The following is a 22,071-nucleotide window of genomic DNA, read 5'->3' as shown; positions in this document are numbered from 1 at the left end:
AAATTATTATTTACATAAATCAAATTGTCAGCTTATATGTAAAAAAAACGTGTAAAAAAGTGTAGATTAAGTGTGCTTTTTAAACCATTTTAGAAACTACCATTGACTTATTATCTAAAATATCCAACCGTATTTTGAAAGTCAAAACTCTGTTTAAAAAGTTCCAATTTTCCCTAATATTTAGTGTGTGGGTGTGTGTGTGTTATAGTCTGAGCTATCCAACCGTGCTTTGAACGTCGATTCCCGGTTCAAAAAGTCCAATTTTTTGCACTTATAATGAGTATGGATCTAAAGGGATAAGACAATGGGTGATGGATTTATGTACAATTACATCCCCAATGATGATACACAAAATTACTCTTCTATAGATTACAATTAGTGGTTGAAATGTTGGTCACTCAAATTAACAAACAAACAATAAAATTGCATAGAAGTCCCCAATCTTGTTTTTGTAAATTTTATAGAGCACTGGCGTTAGCTAGCCAGTAGACATATTGAGATAAAACTTTGTACATGTATTTCAAGGCACCTAAAGTAACTTTTTAGTTCAGCAGAAAAATTAAATTCGAAAAAGTGTATTTTGAGTATCACGCCTATCATATCATACAAAAAGTTCAAATTCGGTATGTTTTAAATAGACTTTCTGGTGAAAATTATAGAGTTGCTATGCTTTCTTATTCGTACCTAACTGTTATAGAAATCAAGTTTAAAACCGATTGGACAATTCTAACATGCCTAAATTAACGATTATTTGGTACAAACTAGCAATGTCCAAACTTTTCTACTAATAATTTCAGAAGGGTTAAATATGTTTATCATAATTGAGATTTTTATAAATTTGTTGTCAATTGTCTTATACCCATATTACATGGTGCATAATCCTCGTATTTATCACCATTTCAAAAGTCCTAAAAGTCAATTACATAAGACAGTTTTTTTAAAAAAAATTGTAAAACAATTCATATGTAACAAGGATGAAAACATCCATAACAATCGAAGCTCTGAAACGGAATGACAAACGAACATTAACACTTGTAGAGTGTCAGAACTGAATAAAAAGAATTGTAAGTAAATCTGTTGAAAAACTGCTTAAATACAGGATATTGTTTAAGGACATACTTACATTTTTAGTTCTTGATTATAGAGATGTTTCGCTTATAACAATCTACTTTGTTGTCACAGGAATCGGTATTCCGAGAATCAGACCAATCGGATAATTTTATGACATAAAAAGGGATAGTTGCACGAAGTGCATTTAAAAAAAAATATAATAAACTGTAAGTTTTTTCTATTTTAAAAAACGTAGTAATGCATAACATAGAGTTATTGATTAAAATTAAAAGATTCGACCAGGGATAATCCTCAAAAAATGAGTTTCATATATTCTATTGAGACATACAAAAGTTCACTACTCTAAGTACCTTAACTCTTTAAATACACTTCGTGGAACTATCCCTTTGTTGTTGAAAAGTTAAAAAGAAACATGTTTAAAATGGAAGAACGGACTTTCTGGTAACGATTATAGAGTTGCTTCGCTTTCTAATTCGTACCTAACTCCTGTAGAATCATCATGTAAAGTTTGAATTCGATAGGAGAATTATAACATGTCTAAATAAACAAAAAGAGCTATCCGTTACGGACAGACGGATGTATGGACCGACACTATTAACACTTGTAGAGTGTCAGAACTGAATTAGCAGAATATAAAAATGTATAAAAGTCGCATAAAATTGGAATCTGTTATTCAAAGTTCAGACCAATTAGATAATTATATCACATAAAATTTTGTTGTTAGAAAGTTAAAAAATAAACATAGGAAAATTCTGCAAAGCAAATATTTAGATATTATTTCACATTAATCCAGCGGATTTTTAACTAGTATTAGGAACTGTCTGTCTATTGTAGTAAACTTATGTGGTTCTCTTTTTTTAGTGAAGCTTCTTATAGTTTCAGAGGAGGTTTGTAACTATTTTTCTTTTTTCTTTCTAAATATACTTTACTAGCAACCTTTAAGACGCGGATACTGGTATATACTTATTAAATTATTAATAAATGTGTTTATCAATTTAGTTATACATAGAAGATTTGCTCTTGATCAGAACTTGGTCTTGGTCTTATCTATGAAGTTAGGTAAGTGTTAAAATATATATTTTTTTGAAGCGAAGCTGTTCTATAATTAGGTTCGGTTCGTCCGTCAGTCTGTCCAAAACGGTTAGCTCTTTTTGTTAATTTAGGCATGTTAGAATTTTCCTATTGATTTCAAACTCTTAAAATTTTGAATTCTCTAGTGGTTAGGTACGATTTAGAAAGCATATCAACAAAGTACATTGTTAATATTTGTTTGTCCTACCGTTTCATAGCTCTTCTTTTATGAATGTTGTCATCTTTATTATAATTATCACAGCTTATGACAACATCCATAAAAGCGAAGCACTGAAACGGTATGACAAACGGACATTAACACTTGTATAGTGTCAGAACTGAATTATCATAATATAAATGTATAAGGGTCAAAGCAAAATTGTAAGTAAATTTGTTGGAAAAAACTGCTTGATTCGGGATAATGTTTATGGACATACTTACATTTTTAGGACTTGATTATAGAGTTGCTTCGCTCATAACATTATACTTTGTTGTTTCAGGAATCAATATACCAAAAATAAGATCAATCAGATGATTAGTTCACATAAAAAATTGTTGTTAAAAAAGTAAAAAAATCAACAAGTTTAAAATGGACGTACGGACATTTTAGTAATGATTATAGAGTTGCTACGCTTTCAAAATCGTATCTAACTACTAAAGGAATCACCATGCAAAATTTGAAATCGATAGGACAATTCTAACATGCCTAAATTAATGAAAAAAACTATCCGTTACGGACGGACAGACGGACGTACGGACGGACCTACCCTAATTATAGAAAACTTCGCTTTTAAAAAGTAAAAACAAATGAGGAAGATATGTTACGTACACATATACATATAAGTTAAAATTTTTATCAATTCATTTGTTTATTGATTTAGTTATAGAGAAGCTTTGCTTTCAAGGACTCGGCTTATCTATATTGCATGTTTAGATACATTCCCCATGTCTGTCCCTTTTCTAAATTACCTTTTCCCGGTCAACTGAATTTAAGTTTCCGATTGTGTACACAGTTTCCTCATCCTATCTCAATATTTACTACTAGCTAAAAAAGCTTCAAACTTAAAAAAATCAAAATTTTAATTTTTCATATTGGAAGTTTGAAATAGGATGAGGAAACTGTACACAAACGGAAACTCAAATTCAGTTGACCCCTTTCCCTCTTTCTTTAAATATTAGCGCTGCTATCTATATGATTGTATATGTACCACCAACTTCTTAAGTGGCATTTGAAGAAAGGGGGGGGGGGATAGGAGAGATTTCTCTCCACTTTTCATTTTAATAAGTCTTAAACAAACCTTTGTACAGTAAAGAACCATGATAAAGAAGGGATAACCATTAAGAGATATAAGTTTTCCGGAATTTTAATGTAGGGAGTAGATTTGAAATCTGCATCAAATTTTAAGGATTTTTTATAAAATTCGTTTTTTGTAAAATTCTTTATCTAAAAGCGAAAATACATTTTAAGTTAATTAATTTTGACCAATAGGATAGGTGGATTTTAAACTACCTGCGCTCTAATTGGTTGAATGATGTACGACATCCAATCAGAGCGCAGATTTTTTAAATCCACCAATCACAGATGCCAAAATTAATTAACTTAATTTGTATTTCCGCCTTTAGATAAAGAATTATACAAAAAACGAATTTTATAAAAAATCCTTAAAATTTGTTGCAGATTTCAAATCTACTCCCTACATTACAATTCTGGAAAACTTATATCTCTTAATAACCATATTCATTATATTACATTTAACTTTTGCTTTGTATTTTCGAGCACTTTTTCATTATATTGTTGTTTCTTTACTTTAAAATAACCTAATTTTTTTAAAATATGTATCTGATTCTACTATAAAAATATGAAATATGGTTAATTTTGTGCAGGTTGACAAGGATTAATGTGATTTAATCGAAATATATTCCTACAAATTGAGCTGTGTGTTTTTCCTTGGATAGTCTCTTTTCAACAACATCGCTGTGTATTATTCCATTTTAATAAGATACATAAAGTTTAGGTAATACAGACGTTATTATTTTTATTTAAGGAGAAGATTCGCTTCTTAGGCATAAGTTGGTCTCAAAGTCTGTAATCTGTAATAAAACCACAAATTTTTATAAATAGCGCTGCTACTCTGTATCTCAGTTATATCTGTCTGTTTTTCTAAATACCTTATTCTGAATATTTGTGCAGACACTATACATATATATTTATTTATCTTCTTATTACAATTTAACTCTGAAAACAAAAACGTATATAAAAACAAGGATGACAACACCCCTAAAGCCAGGCTTTTAAACGGGTGGACAAACGAACATTAACACTTATAACATTGTACTTTGAGTACTTAGTACTCAGTATTCCAAAAATCAGATCAATCGAGTGATTTTATCACATAATTTTTAAAAGCGAAGCTTTTCTATAATTAGGGTTGGTCCGTCCGTCCGTCCGTCATAGAGAGTTAGCTCTTTTCGTTAACTTAAACAGGTTAGAATTGTCCTATTGATTCCAAACTTTGCATGATGATTTCTATAGTAGTTAGGTACAAAGTAGAAAGCGTAGCAACTCTAAAACAATACCAGAATGTCCGTACGTCCATTTTAAACTTGTCGATTTTTAACTTTTTTGACAACAAATTTTTGTATTTTAAAATTATCCGATTCTTCTGATTTTTTGAAAACTGATTCCTATTACAACAAGGTACAATGTTATAAGCGAAGCATCTCTATAAACAAGTCCCAAAAATGTATGTATGTCCTCAAACAGTATCATCTATTTATGCAGTTTTGCAACAAATTTTCTTAAAGTATTGTTTGTACTGCTGCATTAATATTCTGTTAATTCAGTCCTGACAATCTACAAGTGTTAATGTTCGTTTGTCCTTCCATTTCAGAGCTTCGCTTTTATGGATGTTGTCATCCTTGTTTTTGTTAAAATAGTTAAAAATCAGCATGTTAAAATGGACGTACAGACATTCTTGTAACGATAACAGAGTTGCTACGCTTACTAAATGAATCACAATGACAAGTTTTCAATCGATAGGACAATTCTAACCTGTTTTAATCAAGGAAAAGAGCTAACAGTCAATGACATACAGCCAGACAGACCAATCCTAATTATAGATATAAATTAAAGAAATATTGCTTGTATTGCATATATTTATTTTAGTTGTAGAGAAGCTTTGCTCCTCTGGAATAACTGTAGCCTTGTTGTTGACATCCATAGTTAAGTAAAGTTAGGTAAGTGATACAATATTTTCATAAGTAGTGCAGCTACTCTATAACTAGTTATGACTGTCCACTCCTACAAATAACTTTTTCTAGCAGGACAAATAGCTATGTCCTAATCAGTTCAGCGGTTACCGACATCTTAAGTTTAGGACAGACAAACAGACAGACAGATATTGCCAAACTTTGAATTATTGATAATTTACTGATATTTAAGCTTACATTAGTTTTAAAGTAAAACAATAGAAAAGATCCATTGTTAGGGACACATATATATGTATAGATATTGATTGACTTAATTAATTTAGTTGTAGAGAAGCTTTTTCTCCTTAAGAATAACTCTGGCCTTTGTGTTATCTTCTGTGCAGTGTTTTGGTAAGTGTTAAAATTTTTAGCACAGCTACTCTATAGCAAAGTTTTGCCCTTTCTTTCCTCTAAATAGCTGCTTTACTTATTTAAAAACTTTTAATGACCTCACAATTTCTAAATCTGACAACAAACCATATAGGACAAGTCATAAAATCAAGGCTCATACAAAAATAAAGAAGCTTAGATTTATATAGTATTAACCCTTTATTATCCTATTAAAGCTAGAGGGCTAAATTTTTTCGTGCAAGTCCCTTGTTTGATAATGAATTTCCGACCTTTTATAAGTCTAAGTCAATTTTCGCTTCCTTCACCCTTTTATTTAACAACCTTTGTTTTTAGGTCTTTTTTACTTAAAAATTTCAAACGGCTGTAATTTTCTTATTTTTGAAGCTAGAAGAACAATTTTTTTCCAGAAAATGTTTGTCTTTATGTAAATTTTACATTAGAAATGTTAAATTATAAATTTCAGCGGCCGCAGATGTACTTGGCAGCTGCCAGCCGCCGCAGTAGGCGGTCGGCGGGAAAACGGCGGCGGATCTTTAAGAAATTTTTATACATAACGTAGACATGTAAGTAAAGCTTAAGTTTAAAATTTGAAGTCTCTAAGTCAAAAATTGCGGCCACAGGAGCCTTTTAAAGATTTCTAAAGACCTGGAGGATCAAGACCTGCAGGATCATACCTGGAACCTGAAAGTAACTTGAACACCTGTATTTCATATGAGGATGTACTACTAGAGGATATTTTAGTAGTTTGGTATGATAAAATGCTTTGTTTTAGTAAAAAAAAAATATTTTTGCTCTTTACCTGGATGACCCTGCCAGGTTTGCTGGCATCCTGTGCCCACAAGGATGGAGATATTTAAAAAATTCCAACTCTCAGTTATGTGTCATACCCATACTTTAAAAGTCACGCAGTTTGGGCTCTTTATTTTTCACACACATAAAATGAGATAGAAAAAACCGGAGGGGGGGGGGCGTTCAACGCCCCCCCCCCCCCGACTGTTAAGGGTTAATGGACATATTTTTATATAGTTATAGAGAAACTTTGCTCCTTAAAATAACTTGTCCTTGATTCCCTGATCTTATCTTTTGTTGTTAGGTAAGCAGTAAAATCATTCATTTTCATACGTAGCGCAGCTATTCCATAACTAGGTTATGTCTGTTCTTTCTCTAAATTAGCTGTTTGAATAATTTTACAACTTTTATTTACCTTTGAATTTCTAAATCTGACAACAAATCATATAGGAAAAGTCATAGAATCAAGACTCTTAAAAAATTGGTTTTAATGGACATATTTTTAATTTTATTTATAGAGAAGCTTTGCTCCTTAGAATAACTTGGCCTTAGTGTTATCTTCTGTTGTTAGGTAAGTTGTGAAATTATACATTTTCGTAATAGTGCAGCTTCTTAAATTATGTCCCTTCCTCTATCATTTCATTTTTATTTTCTTACCAATAAAAAATTATTGTATGCAAATATAAATTATATTTCTAAGTAAAAATTGAAGTATATTTTTGCAAGGCTACATAGAGCCCAATATAACCTAACCCAACCTGACTTGAAGTAACAAACAAACAGAAACAACTATACAGTGTTTAGAGCAAGCTACATATATTTTTTAATGGATATATTTATTGTTTAGTTACAGAGAAGCTTTGCTCCTTGGCCTTGAACTTATCTGTATAAGTAAGAGGTAAAATAAAACTATTAGGAGCGCAACTATTCTATAACTTATATATATCTGTTTCTCTTTTACTATATATACGCCCAAAGGGGCCTCTAGGGACACTTGAGGTAAGTGTACCCTCCTGTTTCACTTTTAGTAAAAATATTTGGGGGTGATTTGTTTCTAGGGGCGATTTCAATTGGAAAAATTAACCCTACCCCAAAATAGACAGAGACAGACAGACACACAGATATCCTGTTACTTCTACAACAGAAAGGGTAATTTGTGTATCATCATTTAAGATGTACATCAATTTATGGGTCATTGCCTTTTCCTGTTAGATCCCCCCTGTAATGAATGAATAAAAAATGAATGATTATTATGTACTTTTGTTTTGGAGGTAATGAGTAGCTTTGCTCATAACAATTACTTTATCCTTTGTGTATAATTATATTTTTTATCTCTATCATGAAATATAAACCTGATCATAATATAACACAAAAATACTTTTCATAGACAACAAGACAAGAACAACTACTTTACATAATTGGATAAAAATATTGTAGTAAAACTCTTTGATTTTAGGCAGTTCTGTTGACAAAACTGGTGACAGTACAACAAGTATAGAAACTAGAAGTACATATACTCAAGCTTCACTGGCTACCACAACAACAGCTGGGAGTGCTGTTAATACGACTTCCAATCCTTCCAAGAATAAACATGTTTGCAATGAGATAGCTATTTACAGGGTTAAGGTGAGTCATTCTACAGTATCACAAGAGAAATTATTTATGTCTGTCAGAAACTCTATAAGCTGTAATTTAACTCTACTTTAGAGGAAAGCTTCTTATACTTCTTGGAAAGAACTATATCTATTATGAGGGAAAGCAAGTCAATTTAGAAAAAGTTTAAGAAATATTTTTAAAAAAACATAGTTTGCCAGAGCAAAAAAAGATTTTTAAAAATCAATTAAATAGTTTTATTGAAGATTACACGAAAGATCAAATGCTTTTTTTTTCATATAATCCTAAAATAATTATTTAGAAATGGAGGAATTAGGCAGGGGAACTAAAATGGATGAAAACACAGGTTGTGCAGGTCCTGGTAATGATTCTAAAAAGGCATGTATTCTGTATTTTTATGGTGATGAAATTTCTTGTATTAGACTTTATTTATACAAAGATATTTTGCGACTTTAAAAAAAAAATCCAAAAAATGAAAGACTACTATAATATTCCAAAAATTTTAGTAGATATCATGAAGTATAAGTATCAATTATTTAGCAACCCCATTCAGAAACATTCAAATTTAGTGAAAATCTGTGGCCATTTTTCTGCAGCTTTCTTGCAAAAGCCAAAAACCACTTCAGAAATTTATAAATTCTTGAAATTCTCCCCACTTCCCCTCCCCGTGAGAAATTAAGATTTGGAAAGTTACCTTAATGTTTAAGATTAACACAGAAAATATTTAGAATGAAGTTGAGATGGAGTCTACAATTCCTTCTACCGAGTGTACTTGTGGATTTCAGTTTGGAGTATTCCCTTTATCAACAGAAGATTCTCAATCATCAAATTTAGCTGAAGAATATGGTGAAATGAGTATAAACTTTCAGGGCGCTGCAGGAGAAGAACAAAGAATATTAGTTAAAGATAAGATTGAAGAGATAAAACAGAAAGTAGCTGATTATTATTTTGATCCTGGCTGTAAGGTTATAGCTATTCCAAATCATTTTGTAACACCCAAGAAACCGACTGTGTTAGGAAACAAGGGAAGGGAAAAGCAAGATGCTCAGATTTTGGATACACTTCTTGAAGAATGTTTACATCATGAGCTTGTCAATGAAGCAATAAAATCAAATATAGAAATGTTTATATTGAACAGCTTTCAATCAGGTGATTGTATCCAACAAATAGTCGAAAAAGGAAAAAAAACCAGAGGCAACAATAAATATTCAGAATTTAATAAGTATGAGAAAGGAGTGAAGGAGATCCTTGAAATAGAAGATGTTGAAGAGGATAAATTGAAGTCTTGTATTGAGGAACATAAGAAGTGGAGGGAAAATCCATTGGAATTTCAAAGCCCACAGAACTGGCTGTTTAAACAGGAATGCTCATATTTCATATAATACATTATTTTGTCCATAAAAACCATAGATTTGCTTAGCCGGATTTAAGGCACCATTTTTATTTTTTTGAAAATTTTCTAAATTTTAGTTTGAAATATCTCTTAACCTTGCTCTCTTCTTTATTATCTTTCCACCATTGTTTTATCTTATTTAACAAATAAATGCCTTTTTAAAAATATGTGAAATATAGTTTTATGATTGTCAGGTGTATAAGAATCAGATAGTCAAAGAGAAAAAGAGAAAAGAGATAAATACTGGTGATAACAGTAAAAAAAAAGCTACTGACCAATCAAATATAGATCAGTGTTCTTCTAGTTCAAAATCTAAAAGAAGGAGGATGAATAACCAAACATATCAAACAGGCAATATCAAAGAAGATGATATTAAAGAAACATTCCTTTATAAGATCCATGATGATAAACTTAGAAACTTTTACAAATATCAGTACTATAATTTTAGTCTTCAAAAAGAAAAAACTGAATGGGACACCATAATGATAATTCCAAAGTATTGTGCTATTTTCAATATAGAGGTTAAACTTGGACCAAAAGATGAAGGAGATAAACTCAAACTACTTAAAGATGCTTCAGATCAAACAAAAGAACACTTTTCTTTCATGCAGAAATTATTTGGAGGTATGCTTTCCAAAGGTTGGGTGTTTGTCAGGGCTGCATGTGTTCCACATTTGACTATTGATGAAGAAACCACAAAGCCCTGTGTCAACTGTCAGCAATTTTTTCTAAAAGATGCTAATGATGCAACAACTTGGTTGAAGCGGATAATGGAACACAAGCTTGTTGAATCTGTTAATCATGATCAGACAGAATATGAAAATCTTGTTGCTGAACTGTTATATCATATTTCAATAAAGAAGTCCAGTCAATTGGATAAACTAATATCAGATCCATTGACAATTAGCAGAGAAACTGAGAAAGCATTCACTGGAAAAACTGATGGCATATCAGGAGAAAGCTCTATTCCTAAAAATATGTTAACTGATGAACAACTAGCATTAACAGGAATGGTTGAAAGAATATCAGGAAAAAGCAATATTCCAAAAAATATGCTAACTGATGAACAACTAGAATTAACAGGAAAGACTGTAAGACTTACAGGAGATGGTAATGTTCCTAAGAATATGTTAACGGATCAACAATCAAAATTACCAGAAAAGATTGAAGAACTTTCAGAAGAGAGTAATGTTTCTGTATACATGCTTAACAATGAACAGCTGCAAGCAGTACACTCACCAGCTAAATGCCTTATCATAGAAGGCGACTTTGGTACTGGTAAAACATATGTACTAAAGGAAAGAGCTAAAAAATGTGCAATAGATAATAGTAAAGATCTATTATTTTATATTGATCTTACAGCAATTACACCAGATAATCTTGATCAACATCTTTTTAAAACAGCTGAATCTTCTGTAATGGAAATTATAGCTACAAAAGATTTTGAATCTTATCCTAATATCAAAGTTTTTACTACTAAATATTTAGGAATTAGTGGAAAGAAAACTGAGCAAACTGATATAATCAATGCATTAAACAGTTTTTTAAGAAGTAATCATTGTGATCATTTATTCATAGATGAAATGATAAAAGGAGAATATGATTTCCCTGAGTCTATAGAGACAATTTGTATTAACTTAAAAGTAGCATATAAAAACCCCACTGACTTGCTTGTTGAAAAATTGTTGAATTTCGAAACTAAGAAAGAAACTAAGTGGTTAGAATTTATGAAAATGAAGCATAATGCTGTACATGTCGTCAAACTCACCAAAAATATGAGAAATTCTCAACAAACTATACATCTAGCTAAAGCTTTAGAAGAGGATCCTGCTCAAGAAATGTCTCCTGATACTAATGTCATGGGTAACCATAATCTTTACTACAGAAATGTTGATGACATTGATATTAGTTATTTACTTTTTGCTGCTGTTAACAAATATTTCATACATAAACCTCAAGAAAGTGTTGTTATATTATCAGAAATAGAATATATTGATAGAGTATTTCAATTGTTACACAAACACTTTTCCTCAACTACATCAGTTTTCAGAAATTTTAAAGAATACATACAAAAACCTGAGGGAATATTGGTAACAAGTATACAGGAATTCCAGGGTGCTCAAGCACGGAACATTATCATATGTGATTCAAGGATATACTTGCCGACGTCTTTCGAAATGAGAAATAAGTTACTTAGAACAATGTCCCATGCAATTATTATTTTGGAGAAATATCAGTTGAATGATTATACACTAAATAGTTCTGGAGCAATTGAAGATAAAAACCTACATGAATTTATTTATCCTGAAAGGAAAGCTCCAGCATGTCATTTTTATCATAATAAAGACAAATATGATATTAGTGCCTTAACTGTTGCAATATTAGAGAAGTACAAACTATTTGATCAGGAAGAGAGTATTGCAATTATAACATACTCAAGAATTTCTAAAGATATTATCAAAGAGGCGAATGCAAAGGAGTTTCTTAGTTTACCTGAAGATGAGAGAAAGAAACAAATAAGGAAGAAGATTGAATTAGAAAATAGAGAATTATATGAAGATGTAAAGAGAAACATTTCTAGAAAATATGCTGGTATAACTTGGAGTTACTATGAGATAATCTACTACAGCTCAAAGGAAGAGGTGAAAGATCTAGTAAACAAGCCAAGACATATCAAATATATCAACATGAAGTCAGATTTTAAAAATTTTAGTGAATTAAAGAATATCATTGTATTTGCTGATGAACATATTGATCATAAACGTGAATTTGCAGCTTGGGGAGATGAGTCTTCACTAGAATATTCAGATGATGAGACAAGCATAGATGTTGAGTGGAGTATAGAGAAAAGCATTGAATATGATGCATATTGTAGAAATTCAATAATGTGCTATCAACCAAAGTTTGCCATCGTTGTTCATGATGGCATTTTTGAAAAATGCAGTAAATATGCTCTAAACCTAATTGAGGATGATAATCTACATGAATACATACCAGAAACAAACACTAACCTTCCAAATCAATAAAAAAACATTTAGTATTAGTTTCATATTTACTCCTCTAGTTTTAAGAAAATGATATTCTGCAATATTTTTTTAACAATAAATACATTTAATGTAGTATAATAAATAATGATTATTTTCAGTCTTTTTCTTATTTTTATGCATCTACTCTATAATTTATCTTGTAAGTAAGATTTAAGAATAAAGGTATAAATTCTTTAAAATACAGTAGTAAGTTAAGTTAATCTTAAGATTTCATACTAAATTAATTGAGTTTTTCTTTTTGGGAAAGCTTCATAAAGTTCCTGGGATTGTTTTAGAATATCTTACGTTTATATTTAAGCCTTTGAATGGTTTTAAGCCATTTTTCTGTCCATTTTTACCCAGTGAATACAGAGCCCCTAGATTCTAAAGTCGCACCTATTATACAAATAATAAATCTCCAGAAAAACAATTCTAAATTTGTTACACTTTTCGTGGGTTGTTTTAGGCTATTTTCCTTATCTTCCCGGCCCTCTTTTAGGGGCAAAGCAGCTAGTATTGTAATCAACAATAATAAGATAACAATATTTTTAATTCAAATAAATGATTTTGCATTGCACAATTTAGGAAGTGTAGCAATTCTATGATCGTTACCAGAATGTACGTATGTCCGTTTAAAACATGTTTAATTTTAACTTTTTTACAACAATTTTTCACGTGATATAATTATCTTATTCATCTGATTTCTGGAATACTGATTCCTGGGACAACATAGCGCAATATTATAAGCGAAGCTTTGCTATATTTAATTATGTCAATAAACAGTGTCCTATATTTAAGCAGTGTTAGGTGTTAATTTTGTTTGTTTTATCATTTCAGAGCTTTGCTTTAGTGGATGTTGGCATCCTTGTTTAGTTTAGATTATTAAGAATTGTCTATAAGCTGTTTAGTAAAAGCTGATACTTTATTGTTGAACGAACGTCCAGTTGAGCATACAAATCATATTTATACAGTAGCTCTGCTCATAATAAAGATTGTAAAACGAAGGCAAGACTTAAAGATAAATAATATTTAAGAAAGGTATCCAATAAAACAGATTAATATGGTGTTCGAGTGTCTTTTTATACTTAAATTAATTTATAAAAAAAACATTAGTGTAAAAATATAACAATTACTTGGAAATTCTGAGTATAACAAGGATGACAACATCCATAAAAGTGAGAGCTTTTAAACGGTGGGACAAACGAACATTTACACTTGTAGAGTGTAAGAACTTAATAATTACAATATAATGTATAACATTCGAAAAAATTGTAAGTAATTTTGTTTAAAACTGCATAAATACAGGATAATAATTAAGGACATAGTTACATTTCTAGGACTTGATTATAGAGATGCTTCGCTTATAACATTGTTCTATGTTGTCCTATGAATCAGGATTTTAAAAACAGGTGAATAGGATAATTATTTCACATGAAAAATTGCTGTAAAAAAGTAATAAAATAAGCATGTTTGAAATGGACGTAGGGACACTCTTGTAACGATTTTAGAGTTGCTACGCTACCTAAGTACAACAGAAATCAACGTTTTAAATCAATAGGACAATTCTAACATGGCTAAAATCGCTTTTAAAAATCAATGATTTCCAAATTTCTTTTATAATATCTCGGAGTACGACATTTGCAATAATCACTTGCTAACAAGCGAGATTGCACAGTATTTTCAAGTAAACAATTCTAATAATAACGTAACAGGATATCTGTCTATTTGTGTTGTCTGTATACTTGTAAGGAAGGATCTTGATAACCGCTGAACCGATCAGGTTCTCCTTTACTGGGTAGCTTCCCATAGGTCCTGGGAAGGTTTATTACTATTTTGGGAAGGGTACCTCCTGCCCCCCAAAAAATTTCCCCTAGAAAAACAGTTTCTATCTAAACAACCATGGGATCTTAAATGATAGGACAATGGACAATAATCTGATGTTTATCACCTGAATGAAGGCTCAGGACAGCAAAGTTGATATTGATTTTTATTATTGTCATACTAATATTCGTGGAAAATTGTCTCTAAAATGATACAATACATTATTTTCTGTATAGCATATTGTGCCAGTTCTAATCCAGTGGATATTAATCAATTTTACAGCCAGCTTTTTAGGGTAGTTATTGGATGTCTGATAAACTCACTGAGTGAAAAAAGTCTCTGAGACTTTTTTGTTATTTATTGATATATATATCGGTGAACATGGCACCCTCTTCAGTCTAAATGATATCAATAATATAAATTGATTTACATATTGAAAGATAAGTAAAAAAAAATTATATTGTAAAACTATAAAAATGCAGAAAAGGAATAGTTATTCTTTCAGCGTATTATAGACAGCTTTCCGCGGATATAGAATGTACAATTATTAAATAAAGATTAAAACCAGGTTTGAAAGTGTGAAAAAAAACTAAGAAGGGATGGATAATTCCTCTTTTTTATGACGTCACATGGCTGATTTTTTGAGACACTTTGTAAAACTTCAAAATTAATTTTTTTATCTTAAAAACAAATTTTCAAAGATGTTTATGGATGTTGTCAACTTGTCATCCTTGTTCCATATTTGAATTGTAGAACAAAAAGGTTTTGACAATGGATGTAGGATATATGTGGATATATTGACAGGAGAAAATTTTTCCTCAATTTAGGTTGCTAGCATGGACCTCATTTATTGGTCACTCTATAAATTTTGTATAAGGGAAGGGGATGGGGATTAGGGGTGGGTGGGGAGTATCATTATTTAAGCCAGCTGCAAGCATAATTTGATCAGAGTACATGAAAATCTGGTGGAACATCCAAGTAATAATATATCCATTAATTTATCAGAGTACATGAAAATCTGGTGGAACATCCAAGTAATAATATATCCATTATAGAACAACAAAAAGGTTTTGACCAAAAGAAATACTTTATTCAATTTATATTTTGAAATAAATAGAATTTAAAATATTGAAATATTTAGAGATCTAAAGGGATATAAATTGTTGTATATCCCCAATGTTGATAGACAAAATTACCCTTTGGAAGAATACAAATAGTGGTTGAAACATTTGGACACTCAACTTAATGAACCAACCTATCAAATTTCAATAAAAGTCCAAAAAGTTGTTAAGCAAACGAATAAGAATTGTTATTTAAAAAACTTTGGGGACTAGTGTTATAAACAGCCCAATGTCCCCTGATTGAAGTATGCTCTAGCAAGGGAGGGAGGGGACAATGGACTGTTAATTGTACTGATCCCCATTGTTACATAGACACGTTTTCTTATTCGCTGACTTCTAAGCTTCAAGTGTGACTTCGTAACTGATTAATATCCGCTGGATTAGAACCGGTTCTCAACCATACCGAAAAATCATATATAGCATCGTATTACAGACAGTAAAGTGGTCTCTAATACGAAGCGTTAAATAGATATTATCTAATGAAGAATCTAAAATAAACAATAAAATCAGGAACCAACGCTGCTGCCCAAAACCTCTATCTCTATTTATGCTATTTCTATATGTTATTCAAAAAAGACAATTTTTAATCATTTGAGACCAACGTCATAAACAGCTTGATTTTAGCGATATAATCCTTTAAGTAGCGAAGCTACACCTTAATTCACCTTGTCTATCCGTTCGTCAGTCTGGAACGCCATTTTCTTGGCTAATATTGAGGATAGACAGCTTAATTTTGTGTTTTTTATCCTGTTATATTAATAAGCATCCAGAATGTAATTTACTTTGTCCGTCAGTCTGTCAGTCAATTATTATTATCTTTTTTTATGAAAAATAAAAGTTCCACCTAAAATTTGGTGATCCTAGCTTTAAAATTGACCGCTGTACAGTTGTTTTAATATTTAGCGGCTGGCCGCTAAAATGCGGCTAAGGAGCGGTCCGACCGCTATGACTAGAAAAAGTAATTTTCTCTAAAAATGCACACAAACCACAACAAAGAATTTTATGTCTCTAACTGTAACAGGAGCCGAGATAGAGGGGGGGGGGGCTAAATTAGATCTATGAAGGTTGGAATTGGAGCCCGATCTGTAAAAGTTAACAACTTTTGGGACTTTATTAAATTTTGATTGGATGAGTTGAGTGTTCAAACGTTTAACCACTAATTTTAATCTAAAGAAAATATATTTTGTTTACAATAATTGGGGATGTACATCCATTTATCAGCCATTGTCTTATCCCTTTACATCCCTGATAGTGCCTTCCTTTTTTAATATCTTGGAAAACCTGGAACTTTTTAATAATCTCTCTTTTAATCTTCATTAAAACAGTTGGAATGCTATCAACATAAAAATAAAGAGACTTCAAAATTTTTAATCAAAGTCTTTATATACCCGTAAAATCTTAAGGGATAAGATAATGGACGATAAATTTATCCTCCCCCAATGATTATAAACAAATTTACTTCTTTTATAGATAAAAAAAATATTGGTTGAAACGTTTGGACACTGACATTTAATAAATGAAAAAATGGGATCATAATACTTTGGGTACTAGTGTAATTAACACTCCAATGTCCCCTCCCTTCCTGATATTTATCAAGAATGCAGGGATAAGACAATGGACGATAAATTTATATATAACTTTCTCCATGCCAAGAATGACAATCAATATCCATAATTATAAAGCTCAATCTTCCTTGCAATAAAGTAACAGTATCTCTGTCTGTCTGTGTGTCTAAATGTACCGAAGGATCTCAAAGGATAGGATGGTTTAAGGCTATTTTGAAAAAAATCTAGGTATGGTTTAGGCTATTTTTCTGCCCTTCTATATCGTCTCTTCGTATATAAAACCCCTAGATGCTAGGGGTGCTACCGCTTGTATTACATCAAGTGGTAAGTTATTTTGTCTGTACCAAAGTATCTCGCTAACCTCTGAACCTCTTTACAGTGAATCTTCTTATAATTCCAGGGGAAGGGTACCACCAACCTACCAATAAAAATTGCCGCTAGAAAAATTACTATACTCATAAATTGTTTTCCTTTTTATCTATCTATCTATCTTTCTATCTATCTATCAATCTATCTATCTATCTATGTTATGTTGTTATCCTTGTTGTTATCTTTCTATCAATCTATCTATCTATCTATCTATCTATCTATCTATCTATCTATCAATCTATCAATCTATCTATCTATCTATGTTATGTTGTTATCCTTGTTGTTATCTTTCTATCAATCTATCTATCTATCTATCTATCTATCTATCTATCTATCTATCTATGTGATGTTGTCATCCTTGTATAATGTATAATAAACCATACATAAGTAAATAAATAAATATATACAATATATCAGAAAAAAAAAAAAAAAAAAACTCTTTTTCTTACATTTTATCATCTTAATGTAAAGGGATAAGACGATGGCCGATAAATCGATGTTCATGCCCAATGATGATCCACAAAATTACCCCTTCCGTAGATTAAAATTAGTGGTTAAAACGTTTGAACACTCAGCTTAATGAACTAACCAATCAAAATTCACTAAATTCACCAAAGTTGTTAAGCCAACGAATAAGAGATTGTTAATTACACTGGTCCTCAAAGATTCCCATGAAGAAGGGGTACTTTTGATTGGGGATGCATATCAATTTATCGCCCATTGTCTTATCCCTTAAGATCCCTGAAGAGCCGTAGTTCTAACATGGCATACAAATGGAGCTTCCCTTTGACATCTTGGTCTGATTTCTTTACCCATTTTTTTCCATGAATGAAAAGCTGGCTTTGGAAAAAGTACCCAATATGTATACAATGAATGAAAGAATGTACTTATAAAACTTTGGGTACCAGTAAAATTTCCAGTCCAGTGCCCATCCCCTATTATCATTTAATTAACAGTGAGGGAGGGGACAGTGGGTTCTTTATTATACTAGTCCCCAAAGTTTCAAAATAACATTTTCTTATTCGTTGGCTTGCAAACTTTGGGGACTTTTAATGAGTTTTGATAGGTTGGTTTATTATTTCTTATTCGTTGGCTCGCAAACTTTGGAACTTCTTGTTTTGTCATTGGGGATTTGCATCAATGTATTAGCCATTGTCTTATCCCTTTAGATCCCTGATTTATTAACCAGCCAAGCTGGCTTTTTAAAGACATTGTAAGAAAAAATTTCTATGTGTCAATGATATCACATTAAGGGGGGGGGGTGTTTCTCCCTCCCATATTATTATATTATTTTTTTTTGGGGGGGGGGGGCAACTTTCTCAGGGGTGGGGTGTCTCCGGAAAAATAAATGCTACACGCTCCTAGAATTTATGGCTCTATATTGAAAAGGGGTTAGAGAAGGGCAGAAAAACAGCAAATGTAACAATAAAATAGCCCAAAACCATCCTTTTCCCATAAGTATCACAGAACAAGTACTAGGCCCCGATTTTAACGTCTTTAGTATGACACATGGAGTTAACAAATACCTGCACAAAATCTATATTTTACGCGCGCCAATGCCGCGTTTTTTTGCGCAACTGTGTATGGACACCCCGTACATAGACATATGTCTATGGGTGTCGGAATATTTATTAAATAAACAACAGGAGTGGGGAATAAGTAAAAGAAGTATAAAATCTGTCTGTCTGTCTGTCTATCTGTCTATCTATCTATCTATGTACGGACAACCCTGTACATAGACATATGTCTATGGGTGTCGGAATATTTATTAAATAAACAACAGGAGTGGGGAATAAGTAAAAGAGGTGTAAAATCTGTCTGTCTGTTTGTCTGTCAGTCTATCTATCTATCTATGTACGAACACTCTGTACATAGACATATGTCTATGGGTGTCGGAATATTTATTAAATAAACAACAGGAGTAGGGAATAAGTAAAAGAAGTAAGAATTCTGTCTGTCTGTCTGTCTGTTTGTTTGTCTGTCTGTCTGCCTATCTATATATCTGTCTATCTCTATATCTGTCTGTCTGTCTGTATTTCTGTCTTTATATCTGAATGTCTGTCTGTCTTTATATATGAATGTCTTGTCTGTCCATCTATCTATCTACACACCTAGCTATCTATTAATATGCAATCATTAACCAATATACTTTTCTGTATATACATGAAGAATCTCTCTACAAAAAAGGGTAAACAGGATTTTCTTTTTTTAGTAGCAAAGCTACTCTATGATTCAATTGTTCGTCTGGTTTCATTAAAGATAATTTTCTCGTTTAAATGAATGCATGGATCTAAGCAGATAATATATAAATCAACGTACATCCCCAATGATGATACACAAAATTACTCATTCTGTAGATTACAAATAGTTGTTGAAACGTTTGAAATTCAATACAAGTCCCAAAGTTGTTAAGCTAACGAATAAGAAAACGTTATTATAAAACTTTGGGGACTGGTGTAATAATTGTCTGATTTAGAAAGTATGTATAATGTATTTTGTCCATAGAATAAAACTTTTTTATATATATTTTTTGTTTTTGTCATCTTGAGGCGTTTCCATTAGTTTTGATTAATAATTAACCGTAAGTAGTTCGGTACATTACCATCAACAATTATTTTGGCAGAGATAGAGGGGACAATGGCCTATTAATACAACAGTCCCCAAAGTTTTGTAATAACGTTTTATTATTCGCATAACAACTTTGGGGACTTTTATCGAATTTTGATTGGTTGTGTATTAAATCAAGTATAAAAATGTTTAAACCACTAATTTTAATCTACAGAAGGGGTAATTTTGTATATCATAATTGGGAATATAAGAAGTTTTATCGGCTATATATTCATCCGTTTAGACCACTAAGGACAATTAAAACCTTAAGTAGTTCGGTAAATTACCATCAACAACTTTTTAGGCTACATTGTCCCCTTTCCCCCTTCCCATTATTAATACGTGCTTTTCTCCAGGGATCTAAAGGGATAATGCAATGGCCGAAAAATTAATGTACATCCCCAATGAAAATACACAAAATTACCCCTTTAGTAGATTACAATTAGTGGTTTAACATTTAGACTCTCAACTTATTATATCAACCAATCAATATTCATTAAAGTTAACAAATAAGGAAACGTTATAAAAACAACTTTGGGGACAGCCACTGAAAGACAGACAGACATACAAAATTGTTTTTTAAAATAAGAAAATAATATTATTAAATATAAATTTATTAAATAAATTTCTCATTTAAGTTCTTATTAATTACAATAAATTTTTCTATTTAACTACGACAATTTAGGGATCTTAAGGGACAAGACAATGGACGATAAATTGATGTAAACCATAAACTAAATAAGCCGTCTCTGGAAATTAAAATTATTGTTTAGACTTTGTAATAACCAGTATAATAAAGATTGGGTACCAGTGTAATTTACAGTCCATTGTCCCCTCCCTCCCTTAAATAAACATTATACATATTTAATATAATAACAATTTTACATTATATAATAAACTAGTGCTTACGCGCCTACAAGCCTCTAGGGGCACCAGCGGTGGGAGAGTGGGTATGTCGACTGTGTAAATAAAAATTTTGAAGGTAGAGAGTTTGAAACAACCTCCCCAAAATAGTCAAAAACCTGGAGACTTATATCTGTTGAGCAGTTATGGAGATTCTTTGCTACAGACAAATAAATCTTACTACTTTATATACTAGGATATGTTTTTTTATTACTTTGTAATTAAAATAATTCCCATTTTTTTGGGAGGGGGGGAAATATTTCTCGGACCTCCCTCCCCCCCCCCCTCTTCAAATATATAAAGATTCCCCAAAAAAAGATACTCTAACCCTGCAGGGTTACTCTGTACTAAATATATAACCTAACCCAACCTAAACATAAAAACTACTATCCTCCTAACTTTCAATATATCTCAAAATATAACAGGAGGGGGGTTGGGAGGTCTCTGTGCTCAATTAGGCAACTTTAGGGAAAGCACTGATTTAATTTTAGTAATTTTTGGGGTTTATATTTTAGATTTGGGTTTGTTTCTTCAAATTTATCTCTAGTGATTATCTAAAATGTTGTTTTAGGACATTAGGCCAATAAATTTTGATATCTTTTAATATATCATAGACAATATAGCCTTAAACCTGCCCTGGGGGTTCATGGGGGCTTCGCCCCATTGTGCAGTGGGGTTCCCCCACCCCAATTACTGGTTTTTGTTTACAAAAGTAAAAAAAATAAAAATTTGGGAAGTTGGGATTTTTTTATTTTTGGGGGATGGGGTGTCCCACCCCCCAAGAAAATTGCTTAAAACCACCAAAGGACCAGTAGGTATATTCCCAGAAGGGTAGAGCCCAATTTGTTCAGCAGTTACTATAAGATTTTACAAAAAAAGTAAAAAAAAATTTTTTGGGGGGTGGTTTTTTTTTAGTTTTTGGGGGGGTTAGGGGTGTCTCACCCCCCAAGAAAATAGCTTAAAACCACCACAGGACCAATAGGTATATACCCTGAAGAGTAGAATCCGATCGGTTCAGTTGTTACTGAGATCTTAAGGGACAGACAGACAGACGGACAGACAGACAGACGGACAGACGGACAGACGGACAGACATCAAGCTACTTTGTATTATAGATTTGG

At 31.5% G+C, this 22,071-nt stretch overlaps 1 protein-coding gene and 1 long non-coding RNA gene across 2 annotated transcripts; both read left to right on the top strand.

Moving 5' to 3' along the window:
- Nucleotides 1-4,001: 4,001 nt before the first annotated feature.
- LOC145310467 (uncharacterized) lies at nt 4,002-6,585 on the top strand. The gene is made up of 3 exons (XR_013876557.1): nt 4,002-4,157; nt 5,309-5,379; nt 5,676-6,585. It is a non-coding gene; the product is annotated as an uncharacterized LOC145310467 (long non-coding RNA).
- Nucleotides 6,586-7,373: 788 nt separating this feature from the next.
- Nucleotides 7,374-9,527, top strand: LOC145310468 (uncharacterized). The gene is made up of 4 exons (XM_080150418.1): nt 7,374-7,429; nt 7,988-8,157; nt 8,447-8,523; nt 8,874-9,527. Exons 3-4 carry the CDS (start codon nt 8,449-8,451, stop codon nt 9,525-9,527), a joined length of 729 nt encoding a protein of 242 aa, XP_080006544.1. The 5' UTR covers nt 7,374-7,429; nt 7,988-8,157; nt 8,447-8,448.
- The last annotated feature ends 12,544 nt before the right edge of the window (nt 9,528-22,071 follow it).

Source organism: Acartia tonsa, unplaced genomic scaffold (assembly GCF_053477335.1).
Source record: "Acartia tonsa isolate MP-2025a unplaced genomic scaffold, ASM5347733v1 sca1, whole genome shotgun sequence".
NCBI classification, from domain to species: Eukaryota; Metazoa; Arthropoda; class Copepoda; order Calanoida; family Acartiidae; genus Acartia; species Acartia tonsa.
This window is presented reverse-complemented; position numbering and strand designations above follow the sequence as displayed.